At 53.9% G+C, this 14,551-nt stretch overlaps 1 protein-coding gene across 9 annotated transcripts in view; it reads left to right on the top strand.

The window, feature by feature from the left end:
* UBAP2L (ubiquitin associated protein 2 like) overlaps nt 1-14,551 on the top strand; it is a 20,389-nt gene continuing 5,838 nt past the window's right edge. For 4 of the 9 annotated variants that reach the window (XR_796557.3, XM_010727263.3, XM_010727262.3 and 1 more), the window contains exons 1-18: nt 1-163; nt 550-627; nt 967-1,077; nt 2,859-3,027; nt 3,291-3,386; nt 4,003-4,048; nt 4,307-4,419; nt 4,896-4,970; nt 7,731-7,783; nt 8,607-8,692; nt 9,103-9,274; nt 9,601-9,802; nt 10,744-11,021; nt 11,202-11,374; nt 12,031-12,220; nt 12,663-12,717; nt 13,183-13,357; nt 13,734-13,806. Coding sequence is in view for 8 of the 9 variants with exons in the window: in XM_010727263.3 (XP_010725565.1) it covers nt 74-163; nt 550-627; nt 967-1,077; nt 2,859-3,027; nt 3,291-3,386; nt 4,003-4,048; nt 4,307-4,419; nt 4,896-4,970; nt 7,731-7,783; nt 8,607-8,692; nt 9,103-9,274; nt 9,601-9,802; nt 10,744-11,021; nt 11,202-11,374; nt 12,031-12,220; nt 12,663-12,717; nt 13,183-13,357; nt 13,734-13,806 (2,235 nt within the window). In the remaining variant the exon portion in view is untranslated. The remainder of the gene's footprint in view (nt 164-549; nt 628-966; nt 1,078-2,858; nt 3,028-3,290; nt 3,387-4,002; nt 4,049-4,306; nt 4,420-4,895; nt 4,971-7,730; nt 7,784-8,606; nt 8,693-9,102; nt 9,275-9,600; nt 9,803-10,743; nt 11,022-11,201; nt 11,375-12,030; nt 12,221-12,662; nt 12,718-13,182; nt 13,358-13,733; nt 13,807-14,551) is intronic. The other 5 variants (XM_010727264.3, XM_010727261.3, XM_010727265.3 and 2 more) reach the window with 5 other exon arrangements.

Raw genomic sequence — 14,551 nt, 5'->3', positions numbered from 1 at the left:
CTGTTCTCTCTTCTCCCCCCTGCCCCACCGCAGACTTCTACCTTGTAAATACTGTTATTTGTATATACTGTAAATGATGACATCGGTGGGCACTAACCGAGCCCGGGGGAGCTGGGAGCAGACACAGACACAGAGCCAGACACAGCACAAGCAGCGGCCGCAGGTAAGGGCAGCGTCCTTGGCAACCAGCTGGGTGCAGGTGGAGCCCTGGCACGGGAGCTGGGCTGTCCCATGGCGCTGCTGCACCCTGTGTGCTTCCAGCCCATCGGCTCCCGTTGGCTTTTCACAACCAGCCCAGAGCTGCCTGCAGTTTGTCTCCGTGTTCTGGTGGCGGTGAGGTGGCGTGGGACACCTGGTGGTGCTCCTTCTTGCTCTCCCTCCCTCGCTCCCCTTTGCCTGCTTTGCTTTCCGGAGCCTTCCTCTTCCCAAAGCCCCATTTTGTACCTGTTTTCGTAGCATCTGCTCCTTCTGGAAGCGGCGTGGCCTCTGGGAGCCGAGCTGATGTGCTCCATGCTAACCGTGCTCTCTTTTGGTGCCCCATCTCTCTAGGCCACTGCGGAACAGATTCGACTTGCACAGATGATTTCGGACCACAACGACGCTGACTTTGAGGAGAAGGTGAAACAAGTGAGTGTGAGAGGGGAGGAGGATGGCAGAGGGGATGTGCTGCACTGCTTGTGCCCTGTGCTGCTGTCCTGGGCCCACTGACTGCAGCCCCAGAGCAGGAGGAGCAGCAGCATCCCAAGCCAAGGAGCTCATAGGCTACGCTGTGATGGGACTCGGTGACTCAGAAACCTTCATTGCTGGGGATTTGCTGCTTGTTTGGGGGCACCACTAAGCTGGGAAGCCCTGGCATTTCTACATGGGATTTCTGGTTTGGGATTCGACATGCTTGCCTCCATCCACGTGGATGTCGGTGCTTTGCGGGCATGGAACGCGCTGACTTTGGTGTTCTCTTCTCTACAGCTGATTGACATCACAGGGAAGAACCAGGACGAGTGTGTGATTGCTCTGCACGACTGCAATGGGGACGTTAACAGAGCCATCAATGTGCTGCTGGAGGGCAATCCGGACACGGTAGGGTTGGGTGCCGTGAATGTGGTGAGGCCAAATTCAGCGTCACCGCAGATTTGGAGATGAAACATACTGTAAAGTCTCCATAACAAGAACCAGGAGGAGTCACGAGTTGCAGCAGTAGTTTGGGAAGTGTGGTTACCTCCTGGCTTCTCGATGCTGCGCTGTAGGGCTGCAGAAGGTGTGAGCACGGCCAACAGGATGGAGGGCAGAAAACCACCAATGCTTCGCTCCCTGCTCCTTCTCAATGGGGAGTTGTGTCTCTGGCCCAGCAGTCACCATTTCGGGGGTCTCCTCCCCATTTGTGTGCTGGTATTTTTTTCTGTTGAGTCGGGCTTGGCTGCTGCCCCTCATACAGGTGCTGTTGCTTCACGATGTCACACATTTTACCCCCTTTTGCCCTCCCTCTTTCTGAGCCGTGAGCACAGGTGGATGCATTGGGCAGTGCTGCGTTCTGTCTTAGCACAGCTGCCTCTCCTTGCTGGGTGCTTTGCTCCTGCTGGGTTTGCTGTAGCACACAGGAAGGTTCTTGCTTTGCCTTCAGAGAGCCTTTCCCATTGAACACTGAGCAAAACTGCTGTTGGAAAACCCTTTTAGAAGGAGGGATGAGACGAACGTGCTGTGCTGGGGTCTGGGAGCTGCTTCTGGTCTGGGTTCAGCTGGTGTGGTGCTGATAAGGGATTTCCTGATAAGGGACAAACCTGTTAAAGACTTCAATGCTCTCGTGCTGATGGAGGCAGCTCACCTCCTGAGCTCGTAAATCTGTGTCCCCTATCCCAAACAATGCAAGAGCTGTTGTGTTCTTCCCCTGAGTTAGACTGGGCTGAAAATGACACCACTGGAAGAACACATTTCTGACTTATCTGAGCCACAGATAACAGTGGGGCACCAGAAGCCCTTTGGTTTGGAGACACGTTGTGCTTCCAAGGATTTTTATCCCTGCCCCTGCGTGCTGCCATCCCAAAGCAGCTCTTTGCTTCTCCACCAGTTACATTTTCAGATGTTTGTCAACAACCTGTGACTATTTTTAATTAATCTAACAGCGTGCAGCATCAATTTAAGAACACGAGCTCATTGCAGGCTGTTGTGAAGTAAGTTCACGTGGGCAGTGGGGTGGAGATGTGCTTTGTACAGCAGAGCTCGGGGTGAGGTTTTTTCACCCAGAGGGTGGGGAGGCAGTGGAACAGGTTGCCCAAGGAGGCTGTGGATCCCCATCCCTGCAGGCATTCGAGGCCAGGCTGGATGTGGCTCTGGGCAGCCTGGGCTGCTGGTTGGTGACCTGCACACAGCAGGGGTTGGAACTGATGGCCATCGTGGTCCTTTGCAACCCAGGCTGTTCTATGAGCCTATGATTCTATGAGTCAATGATTCCATGGGTCCCTGTGGCACCCTGTTGATCCTTATGGCACCCTGTGGGTCCCTAAGGCACCCTGTGGGTCTTATGGCACCCTATGAATTCTTATTGCACCCTGTGGGTCCCTACGGCACCCTATAGGGTCTTATGGCACCCTGTGGTTCTCTGGGCAGCCTGGGCTGCTGGTTGGTGACCTGCACACAGCAGGGGTTGGAACTGATGGCCATCGTGGTCCTTTGCAACCCAGGCCGTTCTGTGAGTTGAACTCACTTATGGATAAATTCTGATCTTCTCATCCCGTGGTCAGGGAGAGGTTTTGGGTTTTGAGAGAGCAATCCGCCCTGAAACACTGACTGCAGAGCGCTCTGGAAAGTTAGCTTGGTTGTTTTGAGACTCGGGTTAACTGCTTCCTGTTTTTGCAAACCTCCAGCATTCCTGGGAGATGGTCGGGAAGAAGAAAGGCGTCTCGGGACAGAAGGACAGCGGACAGACAGAACCCAGTGAGGAGAGCAAAGAGAACCGAGAGAGAGATCGGGATTTCAGCAGGCGACGTGGAGGACCGCCGCGGCGGGGCCGGGGTGCCAGCCGTGGCAGAGAATGTATGCAGCCACCCTTCCTTCCACCATCACATCTCGGTGTGCCGAGCACTCTGCTCCCCTCTGTGCTGGGGGAACGCAGCTGGGGGGGGAATTCACTCTCCTGTGGCAGCCTGGTGGTGCTGCCCTGTGTGAGATGCATCCTTGGGCGATGCTCTCGCTTAAGAGACCACGGAGCGCTCGGTCCCCCGCACAGCCACCACGTTCAGCTCTCGAGGTCTGGTCTGGTGGTCTTAATGTGGTCTTTATGTTGTTTTGTCTTTCAGTTCGGGGCCAGGAGAACGGGCTGGATGGTGGGAAGAGTGGAGGCTCTTCTGGAAGAGGCACGGAGAGAGGGAGACGGGGACGTGGCCGGGGCCGAGGTACGCGCAGGGCTGTAGGCATGGGGTGGAGCGGTGAAGTCCAGGCCTCTCTTAAGAGGAAGGCTGTCAAACTGCTAAATTAGAGCTGGGTTTTTCCAATCTGACACTTAAACTCAGTGTTCTAAGTGTGTTAGGAGCAGTGAGGAATTCTCACGTCCCAGCTGAGCTGAGTGTGGCTTTCCTGCGCAGAGGTGCCTGTCTGCAGGCGGGGAGGCTGCTTGTCAGCAGGAGGGTTTGGATCCTCACCATCCCTGCCCGTGTGTCTCTGAGCACCACGCAAACCTTGGCTTGGTTTTTAAGTGCTAAGCAGCAGAAATTCATTCTCCTGCAAAATCTGCGTGGCTCAGGAGTTGCTGCTGAGGATGCACGCTGCAGAAATGAGAACCTGAGGTTCAGTTTTCCAGCTTTTGCCAGCTGGAAACTTCATCCAAGCCTGGCATCACTTATGGCTGATGGCTCTGCCAGCCAGCTGAGGTCATTCATGTACATGCAGAGACACTGCTGGAAACCCATCAGCTCAGGGGGATCCTCAGTGCTTTCATATTCTGGGCATCAGAACTCCATATGGCTGGGATGTTTCTTTTCCCTGTGATGCAGCACTGTGTGTGTCTTACAGGTGGCTCTGGAAGGCGGGGGGGAAGATTCTCTGCCCAAGGCATGGGGTAAGTTTCACTGCTATAAACCACAGCAAAAATCACACCTTTGTGCATGAATGCTGCCCCTTGCCTCAGCCTTGTATTGTTTTTTACATGAGTGAAGTAAAAGTTGCATCACGCTGGAATTTGGAAGGGCTGATGCAGCTGAAGCCTCACTCTGTGAGGCAGAGCTGTCTTCTGGCAATCTCTTAGCCGTGTTAGAGTGGGAATTAAATCAGTTGTGCAGGAAAAGAGATTGAAATCTCTCCTGTTCCTTTCTGACAGAACTTTCAACCCAGCTGACTACGCTGAGCCAACCAGCACGGATGAGAGCTATGGGAATAGCAACACCAACACGTGGAACAACACGGGCAGCTTCGAGCCGGACGATGGCACGAGTAAGTGGGCCACGCTCATCCTGTGTGCGTTGTCTTTGCTGTGAGAGAAACCTTCAGCTTGTAGTTCTAATTACAAAGGCCACCTAAAGCCAGCTGTTAAGGTAACAGTGGAAACTCAGAGCTGGATGTGCCATCAGAGACCTGGGAGCTCTCACCTCGCGTTTGCGTCCTCAGGAAAAGCCTTTTTTTTTTTAACAAACATGCAGGTCCTCCATCTGCTCACCCCCCTGAGAACGTTGCTCTGAGCTCAGGGGTTGTGTCACTGTTGGTTTTTTGGGGGCGTTCCCCTTCTGCAGCCATTTCTCACACACAGGCTGCTGTGGGGTGACGCTTTGGCACGGAGCACCGCCAGGTTTTGTTGTGATGCCCTCGGGTGTCTCCTTAACGGTATCCACAGATGTGGGGGCAGCGAGGTGGCGTCACCAGAGTCAAAATTTCACTGGTTGTCTTTTTTCTTTTCTTTTCTTTTGTTTCAGGACTTGATTTCATTGGGGGTGAGGGCTCAAATTATCCCCGAAAATTTGACACTGCTCCTGGTACGATACATCCAGGTGCACCGACTGCCCCGGATCCCTTTACTTTATAGCTCTTTTTCCAACCGACTTGAAATATCTGTGGATATGTCGTTCTCCTCTCTTAATTTGTTCACTTTAACGAGTTTTGACGCTTGTTCTGACCGTGCTTTTACTAATGCTGACACCTCAAATGTAAACCGGGAGAGGTTTAACCCTTTCCTCGCGGGTTCATGGAGCTCAGGTGCTGCTCTCAGCACCCACAGCAGTGCTGCGTCCCCAGCGCTGTGACAGAGCCCTCCAGGAGCGCAGGGCAGCTCAGCCCCTGCGCTTTGTGATCCTGTGCTGCTCCCACATCTCTGCAGCAGTCTCCCTGCTGCGTTTTGCACGGGTTCAGAATGCTGCTTAGCTCTGCTCAGCTGCCTCAGCGCTTCGCCTCTGCTTACAGCTGGCCCCTGGTGAGCGGTGTTTGGGGGCTGCTTTGGCACACTGCTCTGCCATGCTGCTTTTCTTCTGAGCAGAGCTGCCCTGCGGGTGGTGTGTGCTTTGGGGTGAGCAGGGTGCTGCTCAGTGCCTGGTCATAGAGTCATAGAATGGCCTGGGTTGAAAAGAATCACAATGCTCATCTTTTTTTCCACCTCCCTGCTATGTGCAGGGTCGCCAACCATCAACCCAGGCTGCCCAGAGCCACATCCAGCCTGGCTTTGAATGCCTCCAAGTCAGGTCAGTCCTGTCCTGCTTTATTTCATGCCTTGTGAAGGCAAGAGAGACCCGTGGGCTGTTCCACTTCGCCTTATGAAGGCTGTTGTGTGGCCAGAAGAAGGCCCCAAACGCATGGGGTGTTTGTCCAGCTCCTCAGACACCGGTCCTGCTGGTGTGGGTGGCAAAGCAGATGCTCCCAGCAGTGCTGCAGCCATTCCTGAGCTCCCAGCCCTTTGGGGGATTTGCTGCTTTGCTCCTGGAAGTTATGAGAGGAAAGGGAAGTGCTGGGGCTCGGAGTGCTTCTGTTGTTCTGAAGCACCTCCAGGTTAACGATTAACTGCCACCAGCAGTGGCTGCTGGCTGTGCCACTCTCGTGCCTTTGTCTGCATTTACGCTGCTTTGAGGTGTGGGGCAGTTGGGGCTCAGACCTCCAACCCTTTGGGGTGGCTGCAGGTGGGGTCTGGGCTGCTCACCTCCCAGCTTAGAAGAGGAGATCTTCTCTTTGGGAAAAGCCTTGAGCTCACAGTGGGATCTCTTGTTTTCCAGCAGTTCTTGCTGCAAACCCGTGAGTGCACCGAGCAGCTGCTTTGCATTGGGGCATATCATCTCTGCTAAACTACTTAAACCCCCTGTGCTGCAAGACAGGACGGTGGAGTTTTGCCTAAAAAACCCCAAAAGATAACACTGATATTTGCAAACCAATATTGATTTTTCCTCTCCTTTTCCTGCCTTGAGCTTAAGGAGGGCAGCTGCTCCTTGAAGGCCTTCTGGGCGGGGCTGAATTTCTTTCTGAACTCCTTGCTGCTTTGCTTTTTCTCTTATTTCCCCCCAAAGTGAGCAAAAAGCAGAGCCCTGTGCTGCACTGCTTGCTGCATTGGGAAACTGATGATCTGGGTGTGAGCAGCACAAAGCTCAGCTCCCCAACACCCCTCTGCGTCCTCTGCTGATTGCTGTCAGCCCCTCCTGCTGCCTCAGTGTGGGGAGGAATGGGCTGTGTGCCCCGAGGCTCCCAGCAGCCAAAGGAGCTGTGTTCTGTCCACATCTGTATCTCTAAATCCAACTTAAAATCAATCCAGGAAGGTTTCTTGCATCACTTCAGTGCTGATTTGGAGCTCTGAACTCCCCGCCGGTAGATAAGCGGTTGTTTTGGCCCCGTGACTGAAATGTGAATGGGAAAACCATTCTCCCCCCAAAATCCCAAATCCCACGTGCTGTTGGTGTGCCAGCAGGGCCTCTCAGCTGAAGGGGCTGATGGCAGCTCTGTCCTCGAGTGCCTCCAGGTACCCCACTCTGGTGCTGCGCTCTCCCCTGCTGGCGCTGCCCTGGGTGGTTTGGCACAGGATTTGTGTGCGATGGAAAGTGCTCCCACTCTCCTCATTCCAAATTCTGAGTTGCCTGATGGGTTTGGGATCCCCCATGTAAAATTCAGCGTATGGAGCTTAACTTGTGGTGGGTGAGAGGGACTGAACACGCAGGAGATACAGCCGGGCAAAGCTTTTCCCTTCTGTGAATCTTGCTCTCTTGCAGATGCTGCTGTAATGGATCGTGTCTGAAATCTTGTGCTTTACTCTTTGATGCTTTAAGCTGCTGCCTTTGGCCATTTCTCTGAAATTGGCACGTTTTCCTTTCCTTGAACACACGTTTTGGTGCAACGAGGCTTCAGCTCTTTGTGGGGGAAGGAAAGCAAGCTGAGCCCCGGAACGGTTCTGTTGCTCTGTGCTGTGGGAGACCAAAGCCTGGTGGGAAACCTTACCTGGAGGAGCTCTGTCAGAGCTGCTGGGATTGCAGCTGCTCGTGGGTGCTGCTGCAGGAGGGGGTCAGGAGAAGGGGCAGAGGGGCTTCCTTGCTGAGCTCCTTGTCCCACTGGGTGCTGGGCTGTGTGCGCTGCCCTCCCCGCTGGCTCAGGGTCCCTTTGGTTCCGCTTAGCCTCACCGTATGGGAACCTGCCCCTAAGCCTGGGGTTGGGATCGGCTGCTTTGACTTCTGGTTGGCAAATAAAGTCCTCTCAGCTGCTTGCCAAGCCCCCCCCGGTGCTTCCCTGGCTCTTGGAAGAGCTTTGCTGTACGTCTGACTTGTCTGCCTTTTGTTCCCCCTTAGGTGCATGGAGGGCTGCGACGGAGGAGTGGGGCACTGAGGACTGGAATGAAGATGTAGGTACCCTCCAACCCTCCCCTGCACGCCTGTGTGCTGGCAGGTGCTGCCCTGTCTGTGCACAGCGAGAGGAGCAGCACGGATTGCTTCTCTGCAAGCTGCAGGCAGAGCCCAGGGTGGGCTCCCAGCGCCGGGAGCTGTGATGAATGAGTAAATGTTGCTGCATCTGAGATGCAAAACTCGGGCAGCTTCTGTGTTCCATCAGGTCTCTGCTGGAGGAGAGGCTTCAGAGCCTTTTTGCCTTCGGCCTGTGTGATCTCTCAGCAGTTCCTCACTGCTGCGATTGTTTCTGAACTTGTGCAGTTTGTCTGCTGGCACCTCCTCACCTCAGTTCAGGTGGCACCTGTGGCTGAGCCCAGAGCCTCATTAATCTTTCCTTTTGTTTGCTTTTGACAAGCATTATCTTCTCTTCCACAATGCGAAGAGATCCTTTGCTCTCTGGTCCCATCACCCAAATGACTGCTGGAAGGCAAACCAAAGTCCAAAGCTTTTTTCCTTTGGCTCTTCCAGCAGTGTTTGCACCCACCTGCGTGGTGGCATTTCCAAATCAATGCTGTGCACCCTCACTGCAAAGCACAGAAGACCCCAGCAGTTCTGGTGGGTTTGTGAACTGCAGGAAACGCGCAGAAGGATTTCTTCCTGGCTGGAGAAACAACAAATAACGCGAGGGCTGATTCTGATGGGAGCCAAATGTTGGAGGGGATCAGACGCTCAATTCCTTGAGTTGTTTGTGGCTGTTTGTCTCCAACACCTGTGTGCTTCTTGTGCAGTCCTGACGTGCTGGTCTGACTCGGGATTCTTTTTCCCTCTCTTCTCTTTCAGCTGTCTGAGACAAAGATCTTCACTGCATCCAACGTGTCTTCAGTGCCTCTGCCTACAGAGAACGTGACAATCACAGCTGGGCAGAGGTGATGGCTCAAGGCAATACCATGACATGCATAAGAGGCACATGAGTCCCACCCCAGCCGAAGCCCTGCCAGCTAGATAGAAAGCAGCTCTGAATTAGTTAACGCAGACTGAAACGTAGAGGTTGAGTAAGGAGGTTTTGGGCCCATGTTCTGGCTTGGTTCTTCACTGGTTCTTCAGATTTTGGGTTTTTTTTTTCCCCAGTGTTTGAAGTGTGGGTTCTGTGAATGTAGATAGGATGCTGCCAGGCTTTGTCCCTTTGAGGCTGCTGATGTCGGCTGTGTAAAGTCCTGCAGATTTGTTGGATGTGTGAAATGAGAATCGTGGGGTTGGAGGTAGACCTGCTGTTGTAAAAGCGAGCGACGCGGGAGCTCCTGCTCACCTCAGTGGGTTCTCTTCTTTCTTCATCCAGAATCGACCTTGCAGTGCTGCTAGGAAAGACACCCTCTTCCATGGAGAATGAGTCAACAAACCTGGAGTCCTCCCAGGCCCCTTCCTTGGCACAGCCTCTGGTGTTCAGCAATTCCAAGCAGAGTGCCATGTCCCAGCCGGCCTCTGGGAACTCCTTCTCTCACCACAGCATGGTAAGGGGACAGCAGTGCCTTCCAGGACGTTCTGCGTGTTTGGGGAGGTGGGAAATAGCAGCCTGGCACCTCCTTGCTGCAGTCCTCTGGGATGACTTGCTGGTCAGCTGGAGGTAGAGGCAGAGATCCCAGTGCTTAATGCTTGGGATCGTTTCTGCCCTCTCGCCCTTGTCGGGTTTGAAAATGGGACAGTTTGAGGAGTGGGATGACAGGGATGAAGTCTCCCTGGTGGTGAGGAGCAGCAGGGTGTTGAGACCCACCTGTCCTGAGCCAAATTCCCAGACAGAGGAGGCGCTGACTTTGTTGTTTCCATGCTGCGATTGCAGGTGAGCATGCTGGGGAAAGGGTTTGGAGACGTCGGGGAGGCCAAAGGCAGCAGCACCACGGGCTCACAGTTCCTGGAGCAGTTCAAGACGGCCCAGGCTCTGGCCCAGCTGGCAGCTCAGCACAGCCAGCCAGGCAGCAGCACTGCTGCCTCCACCTGGGACATGGGATCGGCCACACAGACCTCATCCCTCGTGCAGTACGGTAAGGGAAGCAGCTCTGCAAAGTTCTGTGAGCAGCAGCGCGAGGATCAGATCTTAAAGCAGTTTGACCATTTGCCCCTCAGGTTCACAACCGAGCTGAGTTCAGCTGGAGAAATGTCGGGCACCTTTAGTGCTGGGCGTAGAGCTGTGTGACAGGAGGTCTGCCAGCAGGCACCTGCACTGAAAGGTTCTGAATACAAACACTTGTCAGTGCCACCTCACTGCTGATCTGATGCATCTTTCAAAGGAATGTGATTCTGGTGGCCGTTGGATGCCAAGAAGTAACTCTACCTCTGGGCTGGCACGAAGGAGTAAAGGCTGATTAAGAGAAGCTCCTGCTTCTTAGATGAGATGCTGAGCCCTGCTGCAGCTGAGCACCGTGCACTTTTATTTCTTGCTGTAGCGAAATGGCTCTGGTTCAAATCTAAGCTGAATTAAAAATTGAGCCCTGTCCTGGCTGCAGTCGGTGTTGGCAGCTCCTGGTCTCTCCAGACAAGGAGCCACAGAGGAGAGCAGCAGGCAGAATAGGAGTTGTGTATTGATACACTGCAGTTGTGCAGGGCTGGGGGTGGGCAGCCCAGGCAGCAGCATTGCTCGTGGGGGAAGGAGCAGGCAGTGAGCACGGGAGGGGAAGGAAGCAGCACCAAACCTGTGCCAGGCAGGCACGCAGTGCCTCCCTGCAGGAGGATGGAGGAGTTCTGCTTTCTGAACTTGCTTTGTCCCAGAGGTGGTGGAATGAACTCAGGGAAGGAGGGGCTTAAAAAGCTCAGTGTGATGCTGGTGAAAGTATGGAGGTGGGAGTGGGGATGCAGGGATTCTCTGCTCCCTGATGTTAGGAGGCCCCAGCAGGCAGCGTGCGCAGTGCTTCTATTTTTCAACGTCAGACCGTGCTTTACTTCTAAAGAAATTAATCCTAATTTGGTGTTTTCTCCTCTCTGGTAGATCTCAAGAACCCAACAGACTCCTCTGTGCACAGTCCCTTTGCCAAGAGGCAGGCCTTCACGTCCACTTCCACGATGATAGAGGTGTTCATGCAGGAGAAGCAGCCTGTGGTGACAGCCTCCACCACCGTGCCGGCACCGCCGTCTTCGCCGCTGCCCAGCAAAGCCAACCCCGTTCCCCAAATGTCCCCGGGCTCCTCTGACAACCAGTCCTCCAGTCCCCAGCCTGCACAGCAGAAGCTGAAACAGCAAAAGAAAAAAGCATCGTTAACATCAAAGGTGCAGAGCCCTTCCTGGTGTTCGATTGCTTGTTTCTGGGGTGACGGGGGAGGGCTCAGCCTTCCAGGGTGGCAAAGAGAAACTGGGAGGATGTGAGCTTTGGATGGGGGATGCTAATGTCATTTTGTGTGCTGCTCTCGGGGAGTGATTGAGCATCTCCGTTCTCCCCTTGCCTTGCAGATTCCTGCCCTGGCGGTGGAGATGCCTGGCTCAGCAGATATCTCAGGGTTAAACCTGCAGTTTGGGGCATTACAGTTTGGTTCAGAGCCTGTTCTCGCCGAGTACGAATCGACGCCCACGACGAGCGCTGCTGTCAGCCAACCTCAGAGCAGCCTGTACACCAGCACTGCTAGGTGAGCACCCCGGGGAGGGAAATGGGGGCATCCCAGCTTCGGGAGCTCACCTGCAGGCTTGGAGCTATGCTGCATACTAGTAGACCCTTTCTGACTCTGTCCGTAGTCGCAAAGGGGGGACAACGTATGCAACAGCAAAGCGCGAGTTGCCAGCAGGCTGTTCTGGGCAGCTCTGTGACTGATCAGCCTCTGGTGCTTGTACAGAAAGCAAATGTTTCCTGCTGCAGTTAATTCTGCTGGGAATCCTGCATGGAATCCCCAGCGCAGCTGCTCCTTGCTCCTGGCAAGCAGGATCTGTGCTCCCCTGGCATGGGGGCGTAGGGCAGTTTGTGTATCTGCAGACAGGGATAGAATGCCAGTCCTATTTTCTTTTGGGCTGGGTCGTTCCTTGAGTGCTGGGACCTGAGTGGTGACAGCCTGTGGCACTTAGAGCAGAGCAGTGTGGGGTGGGGCTGCAGCTTGGAGCATCTCTTCTCTGGGTTTGCTTCTGTGCTTGGTTTGTTTGGCAGCTCTGTGTGCCCCCTCCGTGGTCCCTGGGGCTCTTTGCCCCGAAGATGTGAAATGGAGGAACCTGCAGTTTGTGTCAGCAGCTTTTACAGCAGGGCTGTAAGGAGGAAAACGACCTTTTTTTTGTTTTTGTTTTTTGTTCTTTCTAGTGAATCTTCATCCACAATTTCGTCCAATCAAAGCCAGGAGTCTGGTTACCAGAGCGGCACAATACAGACAGCAACATTTACCTCCCAGAACAGCGCTCAGGGACCACTGTATGAACAGAGATCCACCCAGACGAGGCGATACCCAAATTCCATCTCCTCCTCGCCCCAGAAAGACCTAACCCAGGCCAAGGTAGGAAGACAGCTTCGCTCACCCTTTGTGCTGAGTAAGTGTGTGTGTGAAGTGCTGCCTCAGGGGGAGCAGAGCGCTCAAGCAAGCGTTCTGTGCAACTCCAGCTCACCACGTGGCTCGTGGCCACGCTGAGCTCCTGCTGACTGTACCAGAGCCCTCACTTTGTTGCTCACCTGGGACAGGGCCAGCGGGATTAACGGGGGTTGAGTTGATTGCTGGCCACATTTCATGTCATGAATGAACCCTGCTGCAGGGTGACGTCCAGGCTGAGGCTTTAGTTTGATCTTGCGTTTGATTCTTGCATGCTGCACAAGATTCAGTAACATCCACTTTGGTAGTGTGCCTCTTTCACAGCTGAGGGAGGGAGGGTGGGCAGGGATTGACCCTGGATTGCCTCTGGGAATGAGCAGCTGCAGTGCTTAACTCTGCTTTTCTTCCTCAGAATGGTTTCAGTTCCGTACAACCCACGCCATTACAAAGCACGCAGGCTGTTGAAGGTAAGAGTCTGGCAGTGCTGTGGGTGTCCTGAGCCACTCAAACTGCTTTTGTATTTGCTTTGGGTGAACAGCTTCATCTGGAATTAATAGCAAGGCCTTTCTGTGCTGGACTAATTGTTGCTACTTGTGCTATTTGCGTACCTTGAAATGTTCAGCTTTCTGCTGATAGTTCCACAAAATCATTTGTGAGTCACTCGTAATATCTTCACCCTGATCACAATAATTTACTCTGTGAGAGGCGCCTCGTTTGTAGGGCTTGAAGCTCTTTTGCAGCGACCCTGTGGTGGTTTTGGGGCGAAGTGAGATGTAGAACACAATACTCACAAGCATGAAAACGGTTGGCAGCAGCGAGGGAAGCCCCAGCTCTCCCTGCTCCTCTAAATGAGCCCTGGCTGATCCTCACTGCTACAGTGCCCTCCGAGAGCTGCTGGAAGCTGCCTCTAACCCAAAGCTCCATGTTCACAGGTGCTACCGGCCCCGCAGTGAAGTCTGATTCCCCTTCTGCTCCCAGCATGACGCCTCTCAATGACGGCGTGTCTGCGGCGTCGCTGCTGAGCACAGCCAGCCAGCATTCGACAGCTCTGAGCAGCCTGAGCCACAGCGAGGAGCTGCCCAGCACCACGGCCGCCCAGCTCAGCAGGTGAGCCCAGGGAAACTGAGATCTGGTAGGCAAAAAGCCCCTCGTGCAGGGGGAGAGGCGTGGAGATGGTCGGTCCTATCCAAAGGTGCTTCCCTGTGGAGGTGGGGGTCCGTCTGGAGCTGCTTGGCTATTGCTGCAGCCCCAACAAACACGTAGATATCCAGACAGATGAGAGGAGGGGCTGTGCTCTGGCAGTTCCTTCCTCTCAGGAAGCAGGCAAGCCCTTTCCTTCAGGGCAGTGCAGGCCTTGTGGGTTTCTTGGCATCTGCTCTGGGATGAACTTCTTCACGCAGTCAGGTGGGAAGGGGATCTGGCCTGGTGCTGCCAGCAGAGGCTTTTGCACCTTGGTTTAACAGCCCTTCTCCTCTTTCTGCAGTACGTTACCCACCCAGCAGAACAGTCTGTCCTCATCCACATCCTCTGGGCGAACATCAACTTCAACTCTTCTGGTGAGTCTGGGTCTGCTGGAGCATTGCACCCCTTTATTTCCACCCGTGCACCTCTGGCTGGAGACTGTTGACCCCCTGCCCACATCAAACATAACAGCAGCTTCACGCCAGCCTGTAGTAGTTCTTAAAAATGCCCCAGAGCTGGAACCAGGTGCTAGAGCAAACTCCCAGCTGATGGAGGAGAGGCACCATTCAAACACGCTGCTGGAGCTCCTGCAGCTGAGCTCTGTGCTGTTGGCTTCTGCAGCAGAATAAACCTCCCTGCTGCGAGCGTGGTGTTCAGCCCTGCTGCTCCCAGCAGGCACGTGTTGGGGCACAGCTGCCTGAGTTTGGAAGCCTTCTGGGTTGGCTGCTCTCAGATCTCTGGCCTGAAGCCAGATGCAGAGCAGGTTTGGTTTCCTCGTAGCCTGCAGCGGCCGGGTTCACTGCAGGCTCTTGGGAGTGTGTGTGTGTGTGCAGGCAGAGCAGTGCAGTGTGTGTGTGTGTATATGCATTTTTGCATGTGTGTTTTATGTAATCAAGCCTTCCATTTTTCTTAAGCTGGTCAGTTCCTTTGTTTCGTCCCCTAATTGTTTCCCCCATCTGGTGTTGACACCACTTGAGCATCGGTGATTTATGTGGAGATATAAAATCTCATGCTACTAAAAATTACGTTAGGAATCCAGAAGAAAAATCAGCATATGGCTGAATAACTTGTAAATAAACACTGAACAACATTTTAAAATGCATTTTTTCTCTTTTTTTT

This window comes from Meleagris gallopavo, unplaced genomic scaffold (assembly GCF_000146605.3).
Source record: "Meleagris gallopavo isolate NT-WF06-2002-E0010 breed Aviagen turkey brand Nicholas breeding stock unplaced genomic scaffold, Turkey_5.1 ChrUn_random_7180001879934, whole genome shotgun sequence".
NCBI classification, from domain to species: domain Eukaryota; kingdom Metazoa; phylum Chordata; class Aves; order Galliformes; family Phasianidae; genus Meleagris; species Meleagris gallopavo.
This window is presented reverse-complemented; position numbering and strand designations above follow the sequence as displayed.